Below are 23,328 nucleotides of genomic sequence, written 5' to 3'. Positions count from 1 at the left end.
CGGGGTGTACGATTATGGACCCATTTTATGGCTCCATCAGACAGGGCGAAGCAACAATCGAGTGGTCTCTCTTTCGCCCTCCCAATCGCCCTGACCATGATGCGACCATCAGCGTGTCCCCGCATGCTGGGTGGGCGATATATTGAACGACCGGTATCACCTCACCGCTATCAGTTGTCTGGCCTGGCTCAGCGGCCGGGGACTGATTACAGAGGGCGCGCGAAGACGCAACTCACGGCAGGACTTTGAAGCGACAACATTAATTTTTGGCAGGTGTAAATTGCGGATCAGGATGCGTCTCTCATAAAGGAGGAATTGGCAAAAGTATTGCGCCATATTTCTGCGCTGGGTTAGTCCAATGAGCCACCGATGGCCAGCTCGCACAAGACAGTACTTGAAAAGCCACTGGCCAGCTATCGAGAAGTGTACAGATTTTTACAGCACATTCTTAAAGGCTTATGCGTCGCCACCGATCGATTGCAGCCCACCGGCCTCCGCCAGCCGGTGGTCTATCTTAATCTACCCTTATCGCCTCGGATTGGCCCGGCCCAAGAAAGCCGACCGTGCTGCTGATAAGCTAACCTTGCAGCGTTTGAAGAGGTAGAGTTTAATGCACGCTGTGACGCATTGATAAGCGCACCCCCGATCGGTCCCCGTTTTGCCATGCCATGTGCTGCCGGCCGCCGCGCATGGAGTAACGACACGGGTGATGTTGCCAAATCTGTGACACGATCCTCTATGGCAGCAGCTTCTCGTCATCTCCGACTGCGTGTTTTCTTCGAAAATTTCCATAACATATTTACTGCATGACAAGTGCGTGAGTCACGAATGTTGTTTGTTGTTCGCGAATCGGAATCGGAATAATACGCCACGAAGATAATACGTTAAAATGGGTAGTTTGGTGGCGCAAATTAAACTCCAACCACGCTAATGGGGCGTGATGCCACTCGCTCGAGTGCGATAGGGTTCGTGGGTCAACATTTGGCCACACACACAAACACTGACCATGCACTCCGGGCGGGTTTATCAAAGACGGTTGTCCTTGGGCACATCGTAGATCGATCGTGGGAGATAGTGATTGATTGACGCCGCAGGAATTCATTTTTATTGGTTTAATCGTATTGTGGTCGTGAAAGCGACGTTTGCCTTCTCAGTGTTTACGGTGACAAGTGGCGTGAGAGAATCCGGAATGTGATGTCAGATAATAGCGCAGATGGAAGGGCAGTTGGAACCAGTTTCGGCTCTATCTCTTTTCGCACAAAAAAGAAACACATCGGTGAGTTGCAGATTTGCCATGCGGCGTAACCCATCACACGTTCGAGCGATTCGAGCAGGTTTTATTAGGCAGTTGACAACAAACGGCTACTGCTCGAATTTTTAACTTATTTTTTTATCGCTACGATTGTTAATTATAATTTGTGCAGAATCGAAGCTGTAACGTTGCACTAAATAACTCTCAAGCCTACACACAATGAGTTTCGGCCTTCGAGCCAATCAAAAACAGAACCGATTTTTTTGTTTTGATTGACGGTTAGTGCCCAAAGTAGAGGGGCTAAACAACACTACGCGGTGTTCCGGAAAGATCATATTTTTATTAAAACCCCATCTGATCCGGAAAGGCCTCTGCTGCTGCCTTCCGAAGGCAGCCGACCGTCACAAACCAGACGACCGCGACCCATCTTCATGTTTCCTTCTTCGAACCACTTACAAACGGAAAAATCGATCGCACTCAGCCCTCTACTAGACACGACCGCATTAGAGGCATTAGGAAAATTAAAATCGACGACCGGTGGAGGAGCTGTGAGAAAACGGAAAACCTATTCCGCTTCAGGTCCAACACACCACCGTCGTCCGTCGGCCGTCCGGGGTTGATGTCGCCCAAATCAAATTACAGCCAATTAAATGGGTACACCGCGCGCGCACTTCCGGCTACGCACCCTGCAGCAGTAAGGGGCCAGCACACGCGGCAGCTTATTGGAGGTCAGTACGGAAGCGAAAGGGCTCTTCACTGTGTGTGCGGGGTAGGCAGGCAGGCAGCGGACGTAAAGGTCCTTGAAGGTGGCAAATTTGAGCCGCGCCAGTGCTCGTTAGCACCAATCTAATTTAAACGGTTTACAAACATGCCCTGCAGCAGCAGCAGCAGCAGATGTTTGGCTGCAAATGGCCGACCAGTTTACTTTACGGGCGAAGCGTACGGGCGATCAAACATTTATTGGCAGGGAATCTGGCCGGGTTTTCTCTCTGGGGCAGATTGGAGAAATTAAAACAGATTGCGCCAAACTCATTTGCTGCCATTGATCTTAATCTGGGTAAACGGACACTAACTCGATATCCTAATGAGAAAGGCTCGAATTTGGTCCATATGCTGCGCGTCTATCTGATTGCGAACCGTCCGACAGAGTAGAGTAATTAAGAGAGTTACTAAAAAAAACGAGCATTCCAACGCCCAAAAGCAATCAAACTCGAATCAAATGATTTATCGAACGCTTAAAAACGGTTCAAATGGGCGTTTCCAGGGGCACACCGAATCCGACACGCACCGCGAGGAAGCCGCCGAAATGATTCTCCAGAAACAACATTAGGAAAGCGTTTGTGAGAGTCATTTACGAAATTACGAATGCTGCGAGTGAAAACATTAAGTTTTTCGCCACCATTAGCGCCCTCGACGGGTACTAAATCACCACGACCCGACCAACCACGACGACGGAGACAGAGCGAGGAGAAAAGGAGAGAAAAACCGCTCTCAAACACCCAGGAAAGCTACACGCCCGAATCGGTGCCTAATGTGCGGAAAAGTTTCGACAAAACCGCATTTAAAGAATGGCCCCGCCACGCGGAATATCGCCCGGAACGGAAGGACATCTGTAGTTGGGTGCGTATAACGCGTGTGTGACTCGTAGAGAGATCCAAAGAAAGAAAGAGAGTGATGATCGAGACGGTTTTATGCAACGCTGATAGCGGTGGTGGCCTCGGATGATGGATTGCACAATGAAGGAGGTTTACTATTTTCCGACACGGGTTGTAGCATAACGGATAGCTCTGCGGGTGCGGGAGATGTCCGCTTTCACGCAAAGAGCATTCGATAAGGTCATTAACAACGCAGCCTCCAAACAACCGGTAGCCGATGCTTCCGGTGGCTTACGTCACACGGTGAGATACGGTGGCGAAGGCACCCATCTGGACCTGCGAGACGGTGCATCAAGACTTCAAGACAAGACTCTAGTCTTATGTGGCGTGTGCCAGGATAATAGCAATACTGTGTGTCACAGTGGCAGCTGCTCTCGAGGATTAATTTCGGAAGAGAAGGACCCGAACCAACGGGTCTAAAAGCGAAATCACGAATCCCGCGACACGCACAACCTGCCAACCTTCCGAAAGCTACCTGACCCGCCGTCGAATCGATCCTGTTTCGGTTGTCGACTCTTCCATTCGCTGTCGTTCGCCACGAGGGCACTTGGAACCTGAGACCGGCAGATGTTGCTCCTGAAGTCCGAGACCGTGGCGGCGCGACGATCAGCATATGTGCCAAGTTGTAGCTTTGCTCGAAATCCGTTCTATGTACCAAACTCCAGCTCCAGCTGCAAGTTTTACAGACATCGGACACCGAAAACAGATGGTTCCAGGGCGATCACGGCTTCATTTTGCTGCGCTCTTCGCGCTCTTCGCGCTCGTTGAGCTTGAGCTACTTTCGCTCAAGTTCGCCATCGTGCCCCAACCGGGTGGAGAGTTGAGAACACGATGATTGACTGATCTCCTCCTGGTACCAGAGAGCCCAGAGAGAAAGAGAGCTCGGATGCCAGAACCTTCCCCAACGAATCCGCCCACCCAGCAGCAGGGAGCAGCGGCGGTCACCGATCCGGAGATGATAATCAACCGAGATCCGCGGGTGTTTGAACACATAAAGTGGCCGAGACGAAGAATGGGCGCGAGAAAGTTCTCGTAAATATTGCGCAAGAAAAGGACAACAAAAGAAAGGAAAGGGAGACTAAGGCGATACACCTACACTCAAGCAACAGGCAGCCAGTTCTTTGTTTGCCATAATGGCGGCTTTATCTTCGGGCGATTAGGGTATCAGAAAGCGGAGTCACGATACGCGTTGGTTGGGAGGGAAACGGGCCTCCTGCCGTTTGCATACTTTGCATAAGACGCACGCCCGCGGTGGCAGTTAAAAGAATAATATTTAATTAGGAGGAACTCACCGAAACGCAGCACACACCGATGGAGAAAGGATGCAGCGAAGCGCCTTTATCGATCGGCTTTCGGGGAACGGTGAGATCGTCACAATATTTCAGTCCACTTATCCGAGTATTGGAACTTTTTTGGTGCTTTTTTGACAAAAGGATAATCACAAACACAAGCGTACACCCACAGCACAACAGGACAGGATTAGGAGAGTTGAACTGAATACTCCTGATTCCCACTTTTCACTTCCCACTGGCCACACGTAAGGTTACGTCAAACCTACCACTCTATGCCAGCGATACATGGAAAGCTCCCTCAAAAACTCGCACGAAATTCACCACGACGTGTGGTCAAAAGTGGGTGGGATTTACCGCCCCCTCGTGGCTCCTCGTGGCCACACACGTGTATCGGGACGCTGGTGGTGTTATCAACAGTGCGACGTGCTTCGCTGTGCGCCGGAACCGGATCTGATCGAGCGAACGTACCGAAGCGAGCATCAGCCCCCGCACAGAGACGGCGGCCAACCAAAGCGCGAGAGAGACGTTGGAAAACAGGAGAGTGAGAGTGGCTCTCGATGGCACGTGTGGCGCGAACAACCCGACGGACGGTGGTTCGGCGAAACCGAACACTGACCTTTGAAAGTCGGGCGATATGCTGCCAGAATGTTTGGCGGAAGGCTCGGAACACTTGGCACGCCGGAGCATCCGCGCCGCTCGGTTCAATATACTCAACTGGCGGCAGAACAACGACCGAGGTGGTGGCGTTGCACATGCCCGGGATCGGGCACAGCCCACCACTAAAGCGAGGGGCACAGCAGGCAGCACCACACCGCCACCAGGAGCCACAAGAAGAGACCACGAGCCCGGGACCCGGTGGAAATGGCCAAAACGAAAGAGAAAAGATTCCCAAACAATGCTCGACGGGCGATTGAGAAAAGAAGACAGAAGATCAAAACGGAGCGAGAGAGAAGTGATGCCACACAAGCATAAATGGGAGAAACATCTTCGAATGGTCCGCTTTATACTAAGGAGCCTGAGGATGCTGTGTGTGCGTGTACGAGATGGGTAGATCACGACCGCAGAAAGAGAGAACGAGATAGCATGCTAAAGGTGTGTTGGTTGAGTATGAACAGGATTATTCTGCTCCGTTGGCACATCGAGTAGCCATCTGTTTACCATCGTCGTCGCCTAAGAAGAATCGCGTGGGCTCCGTCGGGTTTCGTGCCGTTGTATCCTTGTCCCAGGGTTTTCCACTTTCCATGGTTCAAGTAATCGCAACTGTTTGTTTTGTCGATGTCGCTTCGAATGCCGAAGCAAAACCCCGACGACACATTTTGCATCAAAAAAGGATACATTGTGGAAAGTAATGCGTCCGCTCGAAGGTGACTAAATTGTGCAAAAAATGGCCAACAAACTCCTTACGCAACAGTTGGCCGGATTCAATTCCTAAAAGAAAATATACTAAATATTTGGCATATTGAGAAACATTTCTTTATGTCGCAACTCGCAAAAAAAGGTGAAGAAACTATGAAGCAAACATACAGCAACCTTTAAAGCGTTACTGCCGCGCGACGCAAATGAAGTGCCCAAGTCCTTCTTTGGCCAGTGGACACAGCGCACACAACACATTCCTCCTGCCTGCCGACAGCTTGGGAAGTCAATGATTTTAAAATGACTTTCGCATTTCGCACCGGGCGTGACGGGCGTTGTAACGGAATGTCCTTCGGACGCGGAAAATCCATTACCAGCCACCGCGCGCACGGCCACATAACCATTCCCTAATCGGACGGTCACGACGCAGAGACGTTGACTTCCGTTGACGATGAGAGCCATCCTCGGGAAGCCCTTTTAAATACCGACGGTTCCGTCGACCGTCTGTGTGTGTGTGCATTTTAAAGCGATCACCACCGCAGATTTATGCTCGTGCCTTTGAAGATGTATCCTGTGTTACGGGGGCAGCCCGCGCTTAGACACGGCACGATGGCAGACAGGAAACGATGGATCACAGCCACCACCCGATTGAAGCGTCTCGAGCCCGGAAGCGGACCAAAAACACGCCCCGTGGATAGCTCTGAGTGTCGGAAAATGGCATATGATGCTCTGGCGAAAGAATGTTGTTATTGCTTCGTGATAAAGGATTTCGTTGGGTCCATAAAAACGAATATTCAAGTTTTGCGAAGCGATAAAACAGTGATGGAAAAACAAAAGTACCGCGCAACTTACCGTGTTCGATGTGAAAATGGCCGATAGCTCCACGTCGTCCGTCGTTAGGTTGCTGCGATGCGGAGAATGGAAAGAAAACGAAGCGTGACATTAATTAATGAGCCAAATAGAATGTTTGGGGCGTAAGAAATTATCGTAGGAGCCATGTCATGTGGCTAATTCTTCGAGTAAGATGTTAAGACACACAGAGAAGATGATATATGGAACCGAGAAAAGCTTGCACAGCAAAAGAAAAGTATTTACATCGACCACCGACGCAGGCAGGATCCTGTGTTTCGCCCGAATTGCTGGTCTGTTGGTTCAGCACCCACCGCAGGGGACGCGAGTTGGTCCTTCCGCGTACAGACCCGAACACGCAGCAGGGACGCGCGTCCATCATCTTGAGCCGCCATGCCTGATACGTGTCGGCAACAGACAGAGAACTCAAAGAAGAGGCCGCTTTAATGTAGGATGTTCGGTGCGGTGATAAAAATAAACTCTTTATATGCTCCCCCTGTATGCCTCCTCTGGATACCGATATCTCACTTCTTAAATCGTTTGCGTTCACTCGTTCGCACCCGCCCCAAAAAGGAAAGCCGAGCGCGTCACCAAAGGACATTCACTCGATGGGAAACCGATTCCAGAAACAGCGTCAGGTAGAATTGGCCGTTGGTTACCAAACAGTTGGACATTTTTCCCGAACGTAGAAGAAAACAAGGGAGAAAAGGGCACAACAAACGGTCATCAAAAAGAGACACTTTATTGCAGCATAAATCTGGCGGTACACCACAAGCAAGCAACCCAACCCAGCGACCCACTGACCAATTAGCCTTTTGACGGAAAAAGGATTTCCTATAATTTGACCGACACTCAGCGCCGGTCGGCCGGCCAGGGAGGGCTACTCCGGGTGGTCCCGATGCGGGTCCGCTTTGCGTCTGTTCCAAAATCCAATCAAAGCGAGTGTCCGGTCGGAGGACATTCTTCGAACGCCGCCGGATTGTCGGGCGAGCTTTTGCCGCCTTCTGAACCCTCGGGAGGCTGTCCGGGACTTAAGTGGAATTTGATCACCCTGGTAGTTTTAAGGCGAGACAAAAATAGGGACCACACCGACAGCATTTCGGATCATCTGACGCCTGAGATTAGGGACTTATTAGGGAATAATTTTAGAAACCGAAGACCCGAAGCGCGGCGAAGGAATTCGAAACGCCAACCAGAAGCGACGTTCGACGGAAGTGTGTGGTGGCTGAAACAGCTGACTAGCGGAAGTCGACGATTGGCACGCGACAGAAACGCGACTGTCAAGGACCACTAACCGAGCGTCGTGGGCCAGATGAATGAAGCTGTCGGAGCTAATTTTAGCACGGCTTCGTGTGCCACCTTTAACGGAATCGAAAGAGCAACAACCGCAACTAACGAGACTTGACATGATTTCAAAATTTATGAGCGTGGCTTTCAAATTAATGGATTAAGAAAAAAGTATGGAGTTTGGTGGTTCGCCTTTTTGATGAACGCTCTTATTAATGACAAATTAATTTGTCCCCGTCGTGATTCGTTTAAATGATTGATTTCTCATTAAATTTTATGTTATTTTACCACCGAAAGGATCTGGAAGGCGGTTCCTTAGCACACTTTTCCGGGGCCATCCTTTCAACAAATTGCGTTAGATTACCACTGTCCAAAATCAGGCGTCAGAATTCCGTTCAATTACGAGTATACGTAAGGAGTCCTAATTAACCATCAAACCACACCGGCTTTGCGTCACCACGCAAACCCGTTTTTGGCCACCTTTTACTACCTGAAACAATTCATCGCCGAAAATCAGACGCAATTGGTACGTTAATTCGTTAAGTCATGTTTTGCACACAAAATTGCTTCGATCTCTTTGCCATTATTTCGACACGGCGGCCACACCGTTTGACCGTCCGTGAAAATTCATCGCAGTTCAGAGCGGGCGGGCTCTGCTAATTATTATTGCGCGCCACCGAAGATTGCTATTCGCTGCCGGCAGCCGACGAGTGACTTGACCGAGGACCAGTGTGTTGTGCGCCCGAGCAATCTACAAATAAACACGGGCACAGTTTTCCCGGCATGAAAAAGAAGTTGAGCAAACTGAAACATTGCTGCGTTCAAGAAAATCCGCTTCTATGCGCGCGATGCAGAAAGACAAACACAGGCGGCGGATGGCCGACCCCAGGGCGGCCGCCTGGGCCGGTGATCGGCAAACTAAATACGCAAATTGAACGCAGAAACCGCTCTTTAATGGATAACTACGCCGGTTGATTAGCGGCACAGAGGATCGTGAGGCCGCCAATTATCTAGTCCCGAAGCACCACTATCCGATCGTCGGCTGCGCCGCTCGAAATCTGGAGCAAACCGAGAGGGGGGCCCGTGCCCTTCTCGGTTCTAAGGAGGAACCGAAGGCGGGAATCGCAAAAGTCATAACCAGAAGTTCACGAATGTAGGCCTGTTGTGGGCTAAAAATAGATCCCGATCCGATGCTACGAAATTGACCTTTACATCTCGGACTGCTTGTGGTTCGGATCAGCGATCCATTAGCCAAGAATGTATACACCGGATCCCTTCTCTCTGCTATCGCATTCTGCATGAGGTTTTCAAGATAAAGCACTGTTACTAATATTTATCCAGGACCGACAGGCCATATGACCGGTGGCCACGGGAAGGTTATCTTCCCGGAGATCTCATATTGAGCTGCCATAAAAACCGGGAACCGTTTAGGCTACTGTTCTGTGCGGTGACCGCGCCAGACGGCAGATAGCATGGCCCCGGACGCAGCCGAAGAATTGCAACAGAAGCCCACCAATAACATATGGTGCGCTGTGGCCATCGAGAAGGATACCGCCGAATCGGATTTGGGTTCTGCTGCTGCGCGTGACGTTGCGCCTTTACAGAGAGCCTGGGGCAGCTGGAGAGCGAATAAAAGCAATTCCGCGCTACCAGCTGACCTCGCAGGGCAGAAGTTTATCGAGAACCGCACGTCAATAAGTACGCAGAACTACCTGGAACCGGGCCCGGGGCTGAGTATTAAAGCATGTTGTTCCGCTAATATGCTGGCATATGTTTTGGGAACTCCTTTTCGGCCCCCACAACTTCATCTCCAAGCTTTGTGACGCAATTTACTCAAATTCACGGAACTGAATCGGAAATTCACCGGTTCGAGTTTTCCCGGACGCTCGGTCCCGGGACTCGAATCTGCTTTCGAGTCTGCTTTTTTGCACTCGGCCCGACCCGGTTAATGGATGTCGCCCAAAAGTGAAGTCAAGCGAATTTTTAGGCCCCCTACCCATCATCAATCATGCGCCTCTCTCTGGCCGCTCCACACATCGTCGTCGTGTTCACCGGCGCAATTCTTTCCGGTTTTCAGGAGAGCAAATATTTTATTCTGCCCCATTTGCTTGGAGATGATGATAAATTGTGCTTCCAGAGCACAAACCACGTCACAGCAATCGAGACTCGTGGCGGACTCACAACTCTGGCCTCACGAGCTGTTCCCGCGAACAAATCTCGGCGAATCCAGATCGCACATAAGCACTTCATTAACGGTTGTCGTGGGATTGCGGATCAATTTAGTTGTTGTTCGCTGCACACCGGCCACTATGCGAAAGCGTCCTGAATCGGGCGCGTTAGACAGCTGGAACGAAAAGGGATCTGGGCTTATTGGATGGAACCGAACGAAGCAACTGTAAAACAAATACAAAACACCACACGCGGCTTATCCCTTTGGTGGTTTTAAATTAAAATAGCGGAACATGAGTTAGTGGTTATTGGGGAAAAAATTGACTCGCTTTTACTGCTGCTCATTCGTCGAACGAGCACGGCGCGCCCGATCGGAGGAGAAAAGCCAATAAACAAATATCGATTAAGCAAACGAAAGAGAATGCCGAGATGAATGGACGCAAAATGAAAACCGGAACGCAGCCATAAAAGGGAAAAGCATATGATAGACGCGAATCGCAGGGAATTGGCCCCCCATCGGGGGGGCGCAGCATAGACGAGAGTTAGCCACACGCTGAAAACAAAACGGTAAACCGCGCGAAGCCCGGCGAACCCTTTCGAGTTCCTACCGACTTTACACAGCATTACATAAGCGGCGCCTCACCAAAAATGGGCCTACATGTTGTGGGCTCCCCCATCTATCGGTCTGCTCGTCCGTCGGCCTCGTGAAGATGCGACTTTGTCACACGAGGCCCACCGCGGGTTCACCCTCCAAAGGTTTAATGTTTATGTTTATGCTACAAACCTCTCCCGCCCGCTGGCGCAAGTGAAAACCGCAGACAGTTCGGGTCTGCCTGGAGGCCATTGGCCCCAAAGTTATGATGTTTCGGTGCCCCATCGGTGGGGATGGTGCGGCCGGCCATTCGCTCCTTCGACCTTGCCTAGAGAGCGCCGCATTGCGGGCGTTGCAATGTGTTTGAAGTTTGAGTTGCCGCGCCGTTGGCGCCATCACGTTAAAGCTTTTCGTTGGACCTCGGACCGCGTTCCCGACGCGAACGCAGGCAGACAGCAACAAAGTAGTTGCAGCAGCATGTTTTATTTTTTTTTTGCCCGCTCGGCACCCCGTTTTACAACAACACGAATGCCCGGCGCCGTGCGCCGTGTTCCGGGTCGCAATTCCCGTTGGAGGAGGTCTCGACTAGAAGCCAGCGTCATAATCGTTGGTGTGACGCGCAACCGGAGCGACCGCGAGGGCTTTGATGTCGGGCGGCCATCTTTGGGCGACAGTTTTTATGTGACCCACTTGTCACGCTAGTGCGCGGTCCCAAGTGCCCGGACCCATCCATGGTCAGTCGGCGATTGATCTACGGTGGAGTCGCGTAACCAGCACTCGTCGTCACGCGAAAGGCCTCTTTGCGCCGGAACAGCGCATTGATCTTTAGCGCCGCCTCGGATATCATAATCTCTGTCCACTTCAGCTGGAGTGCTACTTGTTGGGCGCAGTGAGGTGGTGCAAGAAAATCAAGGATCTGTTCGTGGAAATTGCCACAGTGAGTGAGAGCCCTCTAACAAACCAGAACCCGTTGCTAGAAGCCGCCCAATGTGGGACAAAAAATGGACCCAAAGACTGTCAATTTATTGACCCTCTTTGCCACAAAATTAATGTGTAAATTTCCTGTGAATAAATCATCGGAAACAGGAGTCATTTTTTGGTGCCGCTGCGCGTTGCAGTCGGCAATTACAAGTAATTAAATTGCCTTGGCGTATAATTGAGTTCACATGTGGCCGCGGCGGCCTCCGTCAGCGATCGATGGGGTCCCGTCATGTGGAAATGTGGTTTACAAGACATGTTTACAAGACGCAAAAGCGAACTCGGTCTGTCTCCCCAGTGATCGTCGGCTCCGACGCGATCGTTTGACGTCGGCGCGATCGGGGCGCAATTAACCACATTATTTGAGCTCATCATCATCTCCCCGCGGCGCAGGGTGCATATCTCATCCCGTATTAATCGCGCGTCGGTTTATTGCATCGGGTTTTCATCAAAGGCCGAGCGAACGGGACGGGACGGTCCGGGTGGCGTCCGGAACGGGAGCACCACCCAATGGGTGGGAAAATTCGATTACGAGTCACTCGGTACACAATGCGCCCCCCCGATCGTGATGATATTCAGCAGATTGTACACGGTTTTCTACGTCACAGAGGATTTTTGATTTTAGCGGAATGTCTGACAGTAAACAAACGTTTAGCGAAGGATTTGAATAATGGTGGGCACTGTGAGAAGCAAAATTCCCCGTTATCACGTTACGTAGCACCTATAGATCTTCATACATTGATTGTCGTCGATCGATCGTCGAAATCCCTTATAAGTTCTATGGTACTGATCAGACCGGGATAATCAATATTGTTGTAGCTAGTAAAATGTTACAGCTTCATGCTCATTTATTGCGACCAAAACCGCAAGATAGAAGATCCACTCCATCTCATACCTCATCTCAGTTCCGTTGATCTTACCCACACCAGCGTTCCGTTGGCCAAACACAATGGGGAATCAACCGACCGATCGTTGGCTGGTGGCAGAATGAATTAAAGTAAACCTCCGACCGTTACGGACCGATTGTTTATAGGCTCTGGAGCAGCTCCGTCGGCCCACGGAACACGGGGCACGGGTAAATTGGCACCGCATCGGTATCGGTGACCGCAGGGGCAATGATGCAAACATGATTGTACTCCGAGGCAGTGGCTCGGCTTCCCGCGGTAGTGCGGTGGCCATGCTCCCAGGACGCGCACTGGCCAACCCCCGCACAGCATCGGATTACAACACTTTCACCGCCGCATCGCGTCACCCGCTGAATGAATTGCGCACTCGTTTGTCGGCCGGTTTCTGTCGCTTTTGTCGCTTGGCCAGTGTGCAAGTGCAGCCTGGGGGGGTGGCAAGCGGATGGCTAAGATCAAATGGCCCGTCGGGGGAGAGAGAGAGCAACGGGGCCGCAAGATTACGCAACGCCAGCGTCACCAACGCAAATGCTGCACTGGCCTAGACGTAACATGGCCGGATGGCGGACCGCAAAAGTTAAACCGATTGCGATGTGCGCTTCTCGATCGAACCCCGTGCACTCGGCCAGCCGCGAGACGTAATGGCGGATCAGATCAGGTGGCCCGGATACCCGGACAGAAAACCGCAAATCAATCGCCAAAGACGATTTATTCCAAATTGACTGTCACCATCTCGGTGTTACGGATGTTTCCATTTTATTACATCGGACCGTATTCCACGGATCGAAGCCCAGAACCCTTCTAACAGTGTGTTTTTCCGATATCCTTTGCAGCGGTTCTGGTATTTGTTTTCCATTTCCAAACCGCAACAGCCACCGGAGGGACACTTCCGGTGTTTGCTCGAATCCCGAATAGGGCTTCCGGTGAAGGCAACCAGCAGCCCTCCGTTGTGGGTCTTCGCGGGCGTCCCTCGAAACTCGATTATTTTCCAGCGCCTATGAAAGACGTCAGTCAACACACCGGCGGCCCCTTCGCCCAATCGGGTAGTGGCCAAACGAGTGTCTGCAATTGGTGGCCGTGTTCCGGGCACGAGCAATTATCGGGCCAGACCAGCGATTCCATCGGACCGAAAATGGCCTTGTTTATACAGATCTCGGCTGCGGTGCGTTCGCTAAAACACTCGAACCTCGGGACATTAGCGGAACGCGACGTCTATTTCGGGCTACCACGACGCCAGGAGCACCGTCCCAGATGTCCGTGGCGGATGTCGATCTCGCACAACGCAAACATCCGGCCACCGGCCATCAAGTGTGTGGCTACGAGAAGCAAAAACATATTTTAAAACCTTCTCTTCCATGCCCCCTAGCCTTGGTTCGCGCTGAGCCGTTCCGTTCAATCAGTCCGACCGCAGGCGCACTCTTTCCCGGGTTGGTGAAATGGAAAATTAATGGCCGTGTGTGCGGAAAAAATCCTGTAAGCCAGTTGCTAGTGCTACGATTTCCCACTTCTAATTGCGCAGTTTTATGGTCCCTGTTTTTTTTTTATTTTTGCTCCAATTAAATTGATTTAAACATCAGTTCGTCGTAGAGTTCATCGAACGGCTCACGTTCTTCAAGACTGCCAGAAGGACTACCTGCAATTGACGTCGGAGGAAACGGAAAAACAAACACCTTGCAGAAGCCGCCTCTTGGGCGTATCGTTTCCTGTTTTGAAGTTGCTCCGAAGGATAACTGTCCGGTAAACAACCACCACAGCCACCGTCCTGCATCGACCTGAATTGTGTACAGGAAAGCCAGACCGAAGTCAGACCGAAAGGTGGTTCCGTAAAGGGCCCGGAGCTCACCCCGTTGCCTTCAATCATCGCCCGAGAAAACAGTCATAAAATCAAAAGCCAATCGGTTTGTGTGTACACAGAAAGCTTACAGGGGCTTACAAAGTGTCCGGGTGTCCAACATAAATCGCACCGAGCACCGAGTGGAGGGACCTGAATAAATTATGCATCGTTCTCCCCGGGGTCTGTCCCACGGGCCATGACAGGACGGCTTTTCCGGTGTGATTAGATGTCTTGCAGCAGCAGCAGCACGATTATGTGTTTAGATTCAGTCGCACCTCGCTCGTCGTGCGAGGAAAATTCTCGAGGAAGACCACGAAAGAAAGTTGAAAACACCCAACCTCAAATGGGTTTTTCGTCGTTCCGTCTCCTTCGCCACACTCCCGGGGCGGCGGACTGTCAGCAGCAAGTCGCAGCATCAAGCCACAGCAGTCAACGTTCCGGATCCCGGATTTGAAGAAGGCATCTTGCCCGTTCCGTTCTTCGGACGGGGATTCGAAGCGAAAAGAACGAACGAAAATCAACACCGAGCCCCGGAACGAAACAGGAAGTTACCATCAATAATACGGCTGGCGGGATGGCCGGATGGCGGGCTGGCTGAGCCCTGTTTGGCTGCTCTCAATTATTCATCCCACACGGCGATTGGTGTCGGACCCCTACACGCCAAGCGCTGTGTTATGTGGCGCAGAACTAGTTCGTCGTTGAAGGACACTCTCCAGAAAACGAAATCGTTGACCCAGAGGCCAACGGAACGGCGTGGCTCACCTGAGTAGAAACAACAACCGAGCGGGAGACGAGCAGATTTTGGCGAGCCGTCATAATTAGGCCCCTTCTGCCGCGTCTTCCGAGAAGAACGAATGTGCCCTCGAGTTGAGCAGGGTTCGCCGTTTGCTGTTGGCTGGATGGTCATCAACCGAGCCGGAATGGGATGAAACCAAATCTCATGCGCCGGATGAGCGCACGATGAAGGGACGGCGCACCCGGGGATCACCCGTCCCGTCCGTTGTGGTGGTCATCTAGGGTTACACCGTGGCCAAAGTGAAATAAATACACACGGAAAAAGAGAGCATCCCAGTCCGTCGCGTGGGGATTGGGTTGGAAGAACTTGGACAGCAGCAGAGAGAAGAAAACAAAACCCGTGGCGGCGGCACAAGGTTGCCAAAAACATACGAATCATGTCGGATCATACGTCAGGCGGATGCATGACGACGGACAGACCCGGGGAACACACACACACACTTTAAATCAGAGCCCAGAACGAAAAGAAGAGAATGAACTAAAAAGGAAGCCAACGACCACGGTGAGGCTGGAGAAAATTCGATACCAGAAGAAGCCAGGAAGTGAAGAAGTAAAGCGAATGAAGCCGGGGTTGAACCCGGGGTGCCGGACTTCAAAACGTCCATGGAGTCAAGGAGACTCTACAACCCAGTGAACAATTTTGAGTGCCCGAGGTACCCCTCGGCCTGAGGAAGGGATGAGGAAGGCTGAAACCGAACCCCCTCTGCCTGCGACGAGGAAGAGAAAAGACGGGCAGGCGGGCTCGTGAGGGTCCGCTCGTGGGCAGCGGCGGAAAAGAGCGGAGGAAACCACGAGAGGAGGGAGTTCCACGCACGAGCTTGTGGGTTTGAATTACCTGGAGAGGAAGGGTGCCAGAGCCGAGAGGCGATACGAACGCGAGCTTGTGGGTTTCATTTACCTGGAGAGGGAAGGGCGGAAGGGCCGAGACGCGAAGCGACCGCGAGCATGTGGAAGACGAACGGACGGGGGAAAGGGAAAGGAATAGAGAAAAAGAGACAGCGAGGTCGAGCAAGCCGGCCGAAGCTGCAAGCAGTCTAAAACTGTCTGAGTCCAGGAAAGCATGCTGCCGGGACTTAGACCAATTTTGCTCTGCAAATTTACCTTGCTCTAACTGCCATTTTCTCAATTTGTTATTCCTAAGTGTAATGTTCCAAGTGCAAGTGCATCTCGTACCATCATGTTTGATCCTGATAAAATAATACAGGTAAGTTTATTGGACAGTGTTCAGTGACAGCGAAATAATGTTCAAAAGTTTTCACTTTGCTCGTTTCAGTGTCAACTGTGTCACAACTGTGTCTCGTCAGTTGTCTCGTCAGTTTGTGGAAAAGGTAAGAAAAAATGACAGGATTGCAATGCAAACAATCTAACAACAATTTAATTTCTTCTCTTCCTTAGAGAAATGCATCGAAGACCACGCGTGAAATAATCTACGCACAAACATAAACCCGGCTGGACCACCGACAATGTGTGTACGCGGAACAATGTGTTCGACGGATGCCACTACCGCCACCAACGCAGACCTCACACACAGCCAACGCTGCATAGCGCCAGGAATATACGAGTGAAGTGCGAAGAGTGAAACCGAAAAAGAGAGAGAAAATATACCGATTCGAAAACACGAACTATTTTGTTTTGGGGTCGGGATAGAAGAGAAAGAAAATAGAGTACGAAGGAAAGAGAGGGGACACATAGAAGAGAGGGAGAGAGAAAAGGGGCACGCGCGAGAGAATTTAAACTGACAGTCGGGCGTTGCGCCATTTCAAAGTTCGGACAAAGTCGAGAACGATTTGGCGAAGAAAATATACATAGGATTGTCTCCGAACTTTCAACGTAACTGTGAACTTTCGGCTCGGGCACTCAAAATTGTTCACTGGGAATTAGCGCCGCCCTTCCGAGAATGGCATGTAACCGTCCGTCGTCGGTACCGGCGAAGGATTATCCAATGGTCGGGAGTGTCCGTAGCCAAAAGTATGAGCTGATTCGCGTGCGGATCGCATGCGTGTTCTGTCCGAAGGTGCACCACGATGCAAGGTGCATGAGATAACACTAATTGGACCCCAAAGGCACTGAGCGAACCAAGACGTTGCCTCTCACAACGAGGGCAACAAGTTGTGTGTCATTGGTGGCCCATCCCACACGATACCAATAAATATACCACAAGCTACTGGCCACAATGATGGGAACCGCCGTCCGGTCCGGTGCCTTGTGGCCGTTCGGGGTCTGTACAACACACACACCCTGCTGGCGATCTTGCTCTGGCGATATGGAACAGAGAAGGTAATTAAATAATTATGACCCAAAATTAGGTGTGTCTCTAACGGGCGAGATATATTCGGACACAGAATAAATTGTTGGCCACCGGAACACCGTGGGAACTCGGGCAGACTCGGGTAAAACGACCTGAAAAAGAACGCGTAGAAAGTTCCGAAAACGAAACCAAGCAGCAGGGAGAAACTCCCAGAGGCCAAAAAAAGGCCCACATTTGTCCTCATCGCACGCGGCATCCGGGCACCGGATGTGACCCATCCTTCGCCACCGAAGCGGAAGGCTGAAAGCCGGAAGATTTCGTCCACCCAACGCACCCCGAAACGAATTGCCACCGCCGCGGGGGCCATCGGTCACCGGACCTGGTCCCGGCTTTCGGAAGGTTCCGCACGAACGATTCTCGGTGGCGCAAAACACCACGGTTGACTAGACATGACTTTCGGGGACAGGGGAAAACCGGCCGCCGGGTCCAGGTACCTCTTTCCTTCGGGCGGCCTTGACGAGCGCTCCGGGTTTCGGGAAAACCGAGTACGGAGTGTGCAAGGTGCAGCCCCACACCTGTATCGCTCATTAAACCCTGCCATTCTGCTGTGGGCACATCGTGGAACCATCATAAAACGGGATAGAACGGTGTCTTTCGGAGGGAACCTCAACCCAGGAAGACACGCTCTCTGGTGTTGTAAGTTATTCGTACCGCATCGTGTTCCCATAAAACTGAGGACCTTCTGAATTCCCCAGCATAAAATGAGCCTATAAAATGAGAAGAAACAATTTAAAGCCCATTCTTCCCGAAAGTTTAGCTTTATTGAGGTGAGACCCCTTTATAACCCACCCAGCTGCGAAGTAATAACGCCGTTTTGTCCAAGTTTATGAAATATTTGTGACTTTTTGTCGAACTTTTCAATTATAGACACGCAACATTGGTTCAGTAGCTTTAAGATCGCGACGCGAGTTACGATCCAGACAGACATTAATTATCAAAAATTATAGGCATTTCGGGCTATCCGGGCAATCCGGTGAACCTTTGAAGAAGGACACCATTAGTCCCATTAGGGCCCAAAAGTTTGTCGTTCTTCGTTGCAACCACAGAACGGGAGAGTCAAATCTTCACCGGCCAGTTAACAACTGGCTGGCTGGATGGTTCCTTCCCCAACAAACGTAGGAGTTACACGCCGCGAACTTCCCGCGAGACCAACTAAGGAGCGAACGTCGTCGTCAAGCTAGTTCGCGCGCTAGTGCCGGTGGTGATTTAATTACCCACGGTTTCCAGGTGGTGGAGACCCACTCTAGACTACGGGTTCCACACCACGGCCCGTCTCCAGACTTCTGCAGCGAACCGCAAGCTGTCAGACACCGTGTCAGCGCTTCGCCAAATTGCATTTCATTAGGCCGCGACCGGGGCTTCGAGAACTCCGCGAAGCGTGACGCGCAGCACCCGGGTAGGAATGGGCTTTTAGGAAAAGCCCACCTTTGCGCGGCCACGAGTTGCGCAGGTTTTTATGAATTATTTAATACCCCGAAATGACATAATATACTCCTCCGCGGCCCGCCGCGGCTGCACGCGAAAGTGAGGTCCCAGAAGTGGGTGCCGCCGCCGTGTACACCACTACGCCAATCGCCTATTGCCGGGTGACAGGCGGAAAGTGTTGATTAAATGTCTGCCTTCCGACACCGAACCGAAGCCGCGGCCCGGCCGCGTCGACCAAACTGGGTTACCAATGCGCCGCGGCGGTTTTGGGTTAGTGTTTCATTTGGTCAACATCGTACGGGCCCACGACGAACGGGCTCCGAAGTGCGTCCCTTTGGACAAACTGACCAAACATTTATCCACCGTGGGTTCACTGGCACACAAGGCGGGCTCCCTGATAACGCCCGAGCCAGCCGTACCGGGTACGGTCGGAAACATAACATAACATTTTTTGAATTTCAACGCTTCTGGGAACGCTGCTGTGGCCATGTAAACATCGTCTAACCGAAACGTGCGACAAGAGCTACCAACACCCCAGAGCCATCGCCGGGAAACCGATTAATCATTTCGCCAGTTCGCGCGCTTCGGCACGATGGTCCGCCTTGGTTCGATTCTTTATCGATCAGTGTAAACATCCTTCGTTCTATCTGCGCGAATACACGCCCAAGACGCGCGCGCGCGTCAATTGCAACGATGATAAATTTGGGATCTTCTTCAAATGCGCCGGAAATTAAAGGTTTCTTGGAATCGTCTTTGCAACCGCTGGCCGTCAGCCAATCAGGTGTTGGCCACATTTGAAAGGGCAAACGACTACACCACGTTTGTTGCACCGATCCAAAACTATTTCTATTTCGGTGCCGTTCCGTGGAATTATGGATTCCTCGCGGAGGAGGCGCGGCTGGCGACAGTTTGTCGCTCGAAAGGCGGCCTGGGACGCGCATTCTCGCATATCTCAATCCCACGGGCTGCTGTACACGGTTCTCGTCAGCTGACACCCCTGTCGGACGGAAATCAATCCAATCCACTTTCTCCGGTGCTCGGCGATCGTCGGCGATCGAGGATCGTGTTTATTTGGGTCGCCCCGAATCGGGAGGCGTAAAAAACGAGAAACACACGCAAAATCAAGGACGAATTAACCGGCCGACGAAGAACGGCTTGAAGGAGGGCCTCAGGACTCTCACAGCGGAAGGAAAGAAAAGTAATCACCTCGTTGAAAGATGCGCCGCGCCGAGGCACAGAGCGGACGTGGCGCGAGGACCAAAACGGTGTCACCAAGAAGGTGGTGGTGGGACAAAAATGTTTCATGTTCCGCTCGCCGGTAACATAAGACGCACGCAGCCTCTCGCTCGTAGCATCGCGTTAATGGCGGTGGCGGCACCGGAAACGGATATTTCTCTTTGGCCGCATCTTTGCCTCCTTCGCAGCTGCCGAGAATATCGGTGGGGAACATGAACCACCGTAGGGCTGGCTGCAGCTGCTGCTGGCCACGTCGTGGAAGGGTCGTGTTTGTCTTCTCAGACCCAGACACCCAGACACAGGCTACGTTCGCCTGGACGGCACCCCCTCCGACACGACCACGATGAGCTGGGCTTCTTCGTGAGCTATTCTTTCAGGCACGCGGTTCACTTTGCCGGCAGTAATGTACCACCGATCGTGGAAAACCCACAAACAAACAACACGTGCGATGCGACTACCCGGCCCCGGCCGGAGCATTCTGTCTCAGTGTGGACGTTTCCGAAAAAGCTTGAATTGCTGTAGCTCGTTTTTTAATGGAGTTCTCTAGTATCATTGGATTAGGGAAATATTTGGATATCATTTTTCCCAACGCGCCAATGTTCCACCCAAAAGGGCGCCATGGGATGATATATTTCCAACTCATCACCTTCCGAACCGTGGGAATCGATTGTGACGGCCAGCCCAAGTAAGGGGAGCAGCAGTCAAATGAAACCGAATCAATTAGCTTGTAACAATTTGATTCTCCAATAGGGGGTAATACTTCTTGGCGTAGCAAAACCGGTAAGCTGGAAGCCCTGGAATGGTTTTGCATAAGTTACGCCATTAGGATATGATGTAAGAAAATAATCCAATTGGACACTGTAATGGCATCGTCACTACCGCCCATTTACACTGCCAGAACTGCCGACCAGAGACTAGCCACCGGTGGCGTGCGGGATTAAAAATGTATAGCTCATCCCTGCAATAAATGCTGCAAATAGGAATAATCTCATTCCGGAGCCGTTCCGGCAGTGTGTGTTTGCTTTTGAATTATTCAGAAACCACTAAACCACTAAGCCGGCCGGGTTCTTAGGAGAGGAGAGCCTTATCCCGTATGACCCGCAAGATAAAATGATAAATATTTAAATGGAATGAAACTGAGGCTGGTTAAGTTCGGACCACTTGGCCGGAAGCTTGGGCGTTTTCGGACGAGCCGGATGTTTTACGTAACAATACCCCCTATGTGCGGACCGAAATGTAGACTACAAGTTAGACCGTTGAGAACTTGACGCTTCCCACCGAAAGCTTTGACACCTTTTTCGGAGAAACTGGTCGACGATCAAGATTGATTCCCGAGCTAGGATTAAAACCTGCCGCCGAAGGAAAGGGAAATCTGATTGGGGATTACGCCAAGCCTTTTGATTGCGAGTTCCAAAAAGACATTGGAGGTTAGAAATAAAATCCCAATTCTTGGCCCGTTCCCCACTCCGGTGCGCAGGTTGCTATGATTCATGCACTTTCTTCCACTCGATCACGAGAGTGCGCGGCCGGATCACAAGAAAGGCACAGCAAAAGAAAGACACCTCTCTCGGAGCCGGCAGATAAAGATCAACCGGTTTCTCGCGCGGTCTCCTCACGATCGGAATGCAGGTCTCCGATTCCTGCATTGTCTGCCCATCTCGAGGGAGGGGGTATGTCACGAACCCCGGCAGCAGTAAAAGCCGGTTCCAGGGCCCCGGTGGTGCTGCATTCTGGTGGCGTACGCGTCATAACTGACGGGCCACGGACGTTGGGATTTAAGGTAACCGGGAATAAATCACGTCATAAAAATCTGGGTCGTTAAGTTTGACGATCAGCGGTCCATTGACCGCGTCGCCACAGTCTCGCCGTGGCTCACGGTCTAAACGGTACGCCATGTTTGTTCAATGGACAATTTTCTCAGGAACCTGAGCTGCATTTTCCCCGGCTGCAACATTCCACACTTAGCGCCTGTGGAACCTGGATTTCAACGGGACCAGCAACCTCTTCTTCCGAGTGAATCATGGCGGCGCGAGGGCCAATGACAGCTTCAATTATACGGCCGCGTCGGCGGCACACCATAACAACCTGTGACGCGTGACTTGATTCAAAAGTGGACCGAAACAAGACCGAGAGTGGGGCCGTCCGAAACTTTTAGCAACAGAGCAAGGAACTAACTCAGAACGAATTAACCACCGCATGGCCACAGCTTGATGGGCAGCTTCGCTCGGAGAGTTCGGGAACTTCTGGAACGAAAAAGAAACTCTCAACATACGGACGCCGCCAACCATCGGAGGCTGGGGCCATCGGCCGACCAGACAACTTTATTGTAAATAAATTGGCATCCATCCTCTGCGAGGCCACCGTCTCCGCGCTCGTGTTGGAAAATGATGGTGAGAAAAGTTTCCACATTAAGCATTCAGTTAGCACGGCGCGCGTGGCCATTGGTGGTGGTGCCCGGAACTGATAGACCAAACAACGGCGATGATGACGCCAACGTCCTCTGTCGCAAACACAGTGCAGAAACACTTTTCAGTACACGGTTTACGGTCTTAAATTGCGCACCACAACCGTCGTTAATGGCCGGTCGCGGTTGTTGCTTCCTGGCTGTAATGTCCCGTAGTTCCCGGAGCCCCGTCCAAGTCACGACACACGGTGACAAGCAGATGCGTATTTTGATGGGCAAGCTTTTCCTCCTGGGCTCCGACGAGTTCGGTGTCCAATTCTTTTGCTTCCCCCCTCGGGAAAATCTGATGTGAATGCAAAATAGAAATAAATTGAAGACGCGACTTTTGCTCATTTATTCCGCACAAAATTATCGTTGGCCGGATTATCGATGCAATTACATTACCACCGGCCGCCGGGTTGCCATAATTGCCAGGTGGCGAAAAATGCCGCCCGCTTTGGTCACAAGTAATGGCCAGGGATGAGTCAGTTGCCGTTTGCTGACTTTCACCACCAACACAGATGGACAGAAGCGTGATGTTTTGGCTTAGCAGGACCAGCAATCTTCCTCTGTCCTCTGAGAGGGCCCATTATTCAATGTTCTTAATCCGCATCGTATAGCAGAATGGCGACCGACGACGACGACGAGGAAGTCACTCCCCGTCTTGCGTGATGTTTAGATAAACATTCCTTTGCGCAGACCCTGGTCTTGGACGTCGGATTGAGGATGAGTCAGCGAGCAGAAGTCGCAACATTCCCAACGCATCACAATCATGGGAAGCGCGACCGTGATTGATGCAAATTTAACACACTGTGGCAGCAACTACTGGGTCTGACCGGCACAAATTTGCCATCCCTTGTGCCTTTCAAGTTCGGGAAAGGGTCGTAAAGTGAGGTGTAATGGCCAAGCGCGTGCAAGGAATTCAATTTCTCACATTTTCTCTAAAGTTTGATTAATT

At 51.5% G+C, this 23,328-nt stretch overlaps 1 protein-coding gene and 1 long non-coding RNA gene across 2 annotated transcripts in view; one reads left to right on the top strand and one right to left on the bottom strand.

The window, feature by feature from the left end:
- LOC128277778 (uncharacterized) overlaps positions 1–23,328 on the bottom strand; it is a 51,856-nt gene that overhangs the window by 9,637 nt on the left and 18,891 nt on the right. Inside the window, exon 6 of the mRNA XM_053016301.1 lies at positions 6,405–6,456. Within this exon, the coding sequence (XP_052872261.1) occupies positions 6,405–6,456 (52 nt within the window). The remainder of the gene's footprint in view (positions 1–6,404; positions 6,457–23,328) is intronic.
- Positions 16,110–16,500, top strand: LOC128268333 (uncharacterized). The gene is made up of 3 exons (XR_008269137.1): positions 16,110–16,162; positions 16,232–16,286; positions 16,354–16,500. It is a non-coding gene; the product is annotated as an uncharacterized LOC128268333 (long non-coding RNA).

The sequence above is a fragment of the Anopheles cruzii genome, chromosome 2 (assembly GCF_943734635.1).
Source record: "Anopheles cruzii chromosome 2, idAnoCruzAS_RS32_06, whole genome shotgun sequence".
Classification (NCBI taxonomy): Eukaryota; Metazoa; Arthropoda; class Insecta; order Diptera; family Culicidae; genus Anopheles; species Anopheles cruzii.
This window is presented reverse-complemented; position numbering and strand designations above follow the sequence as displayed.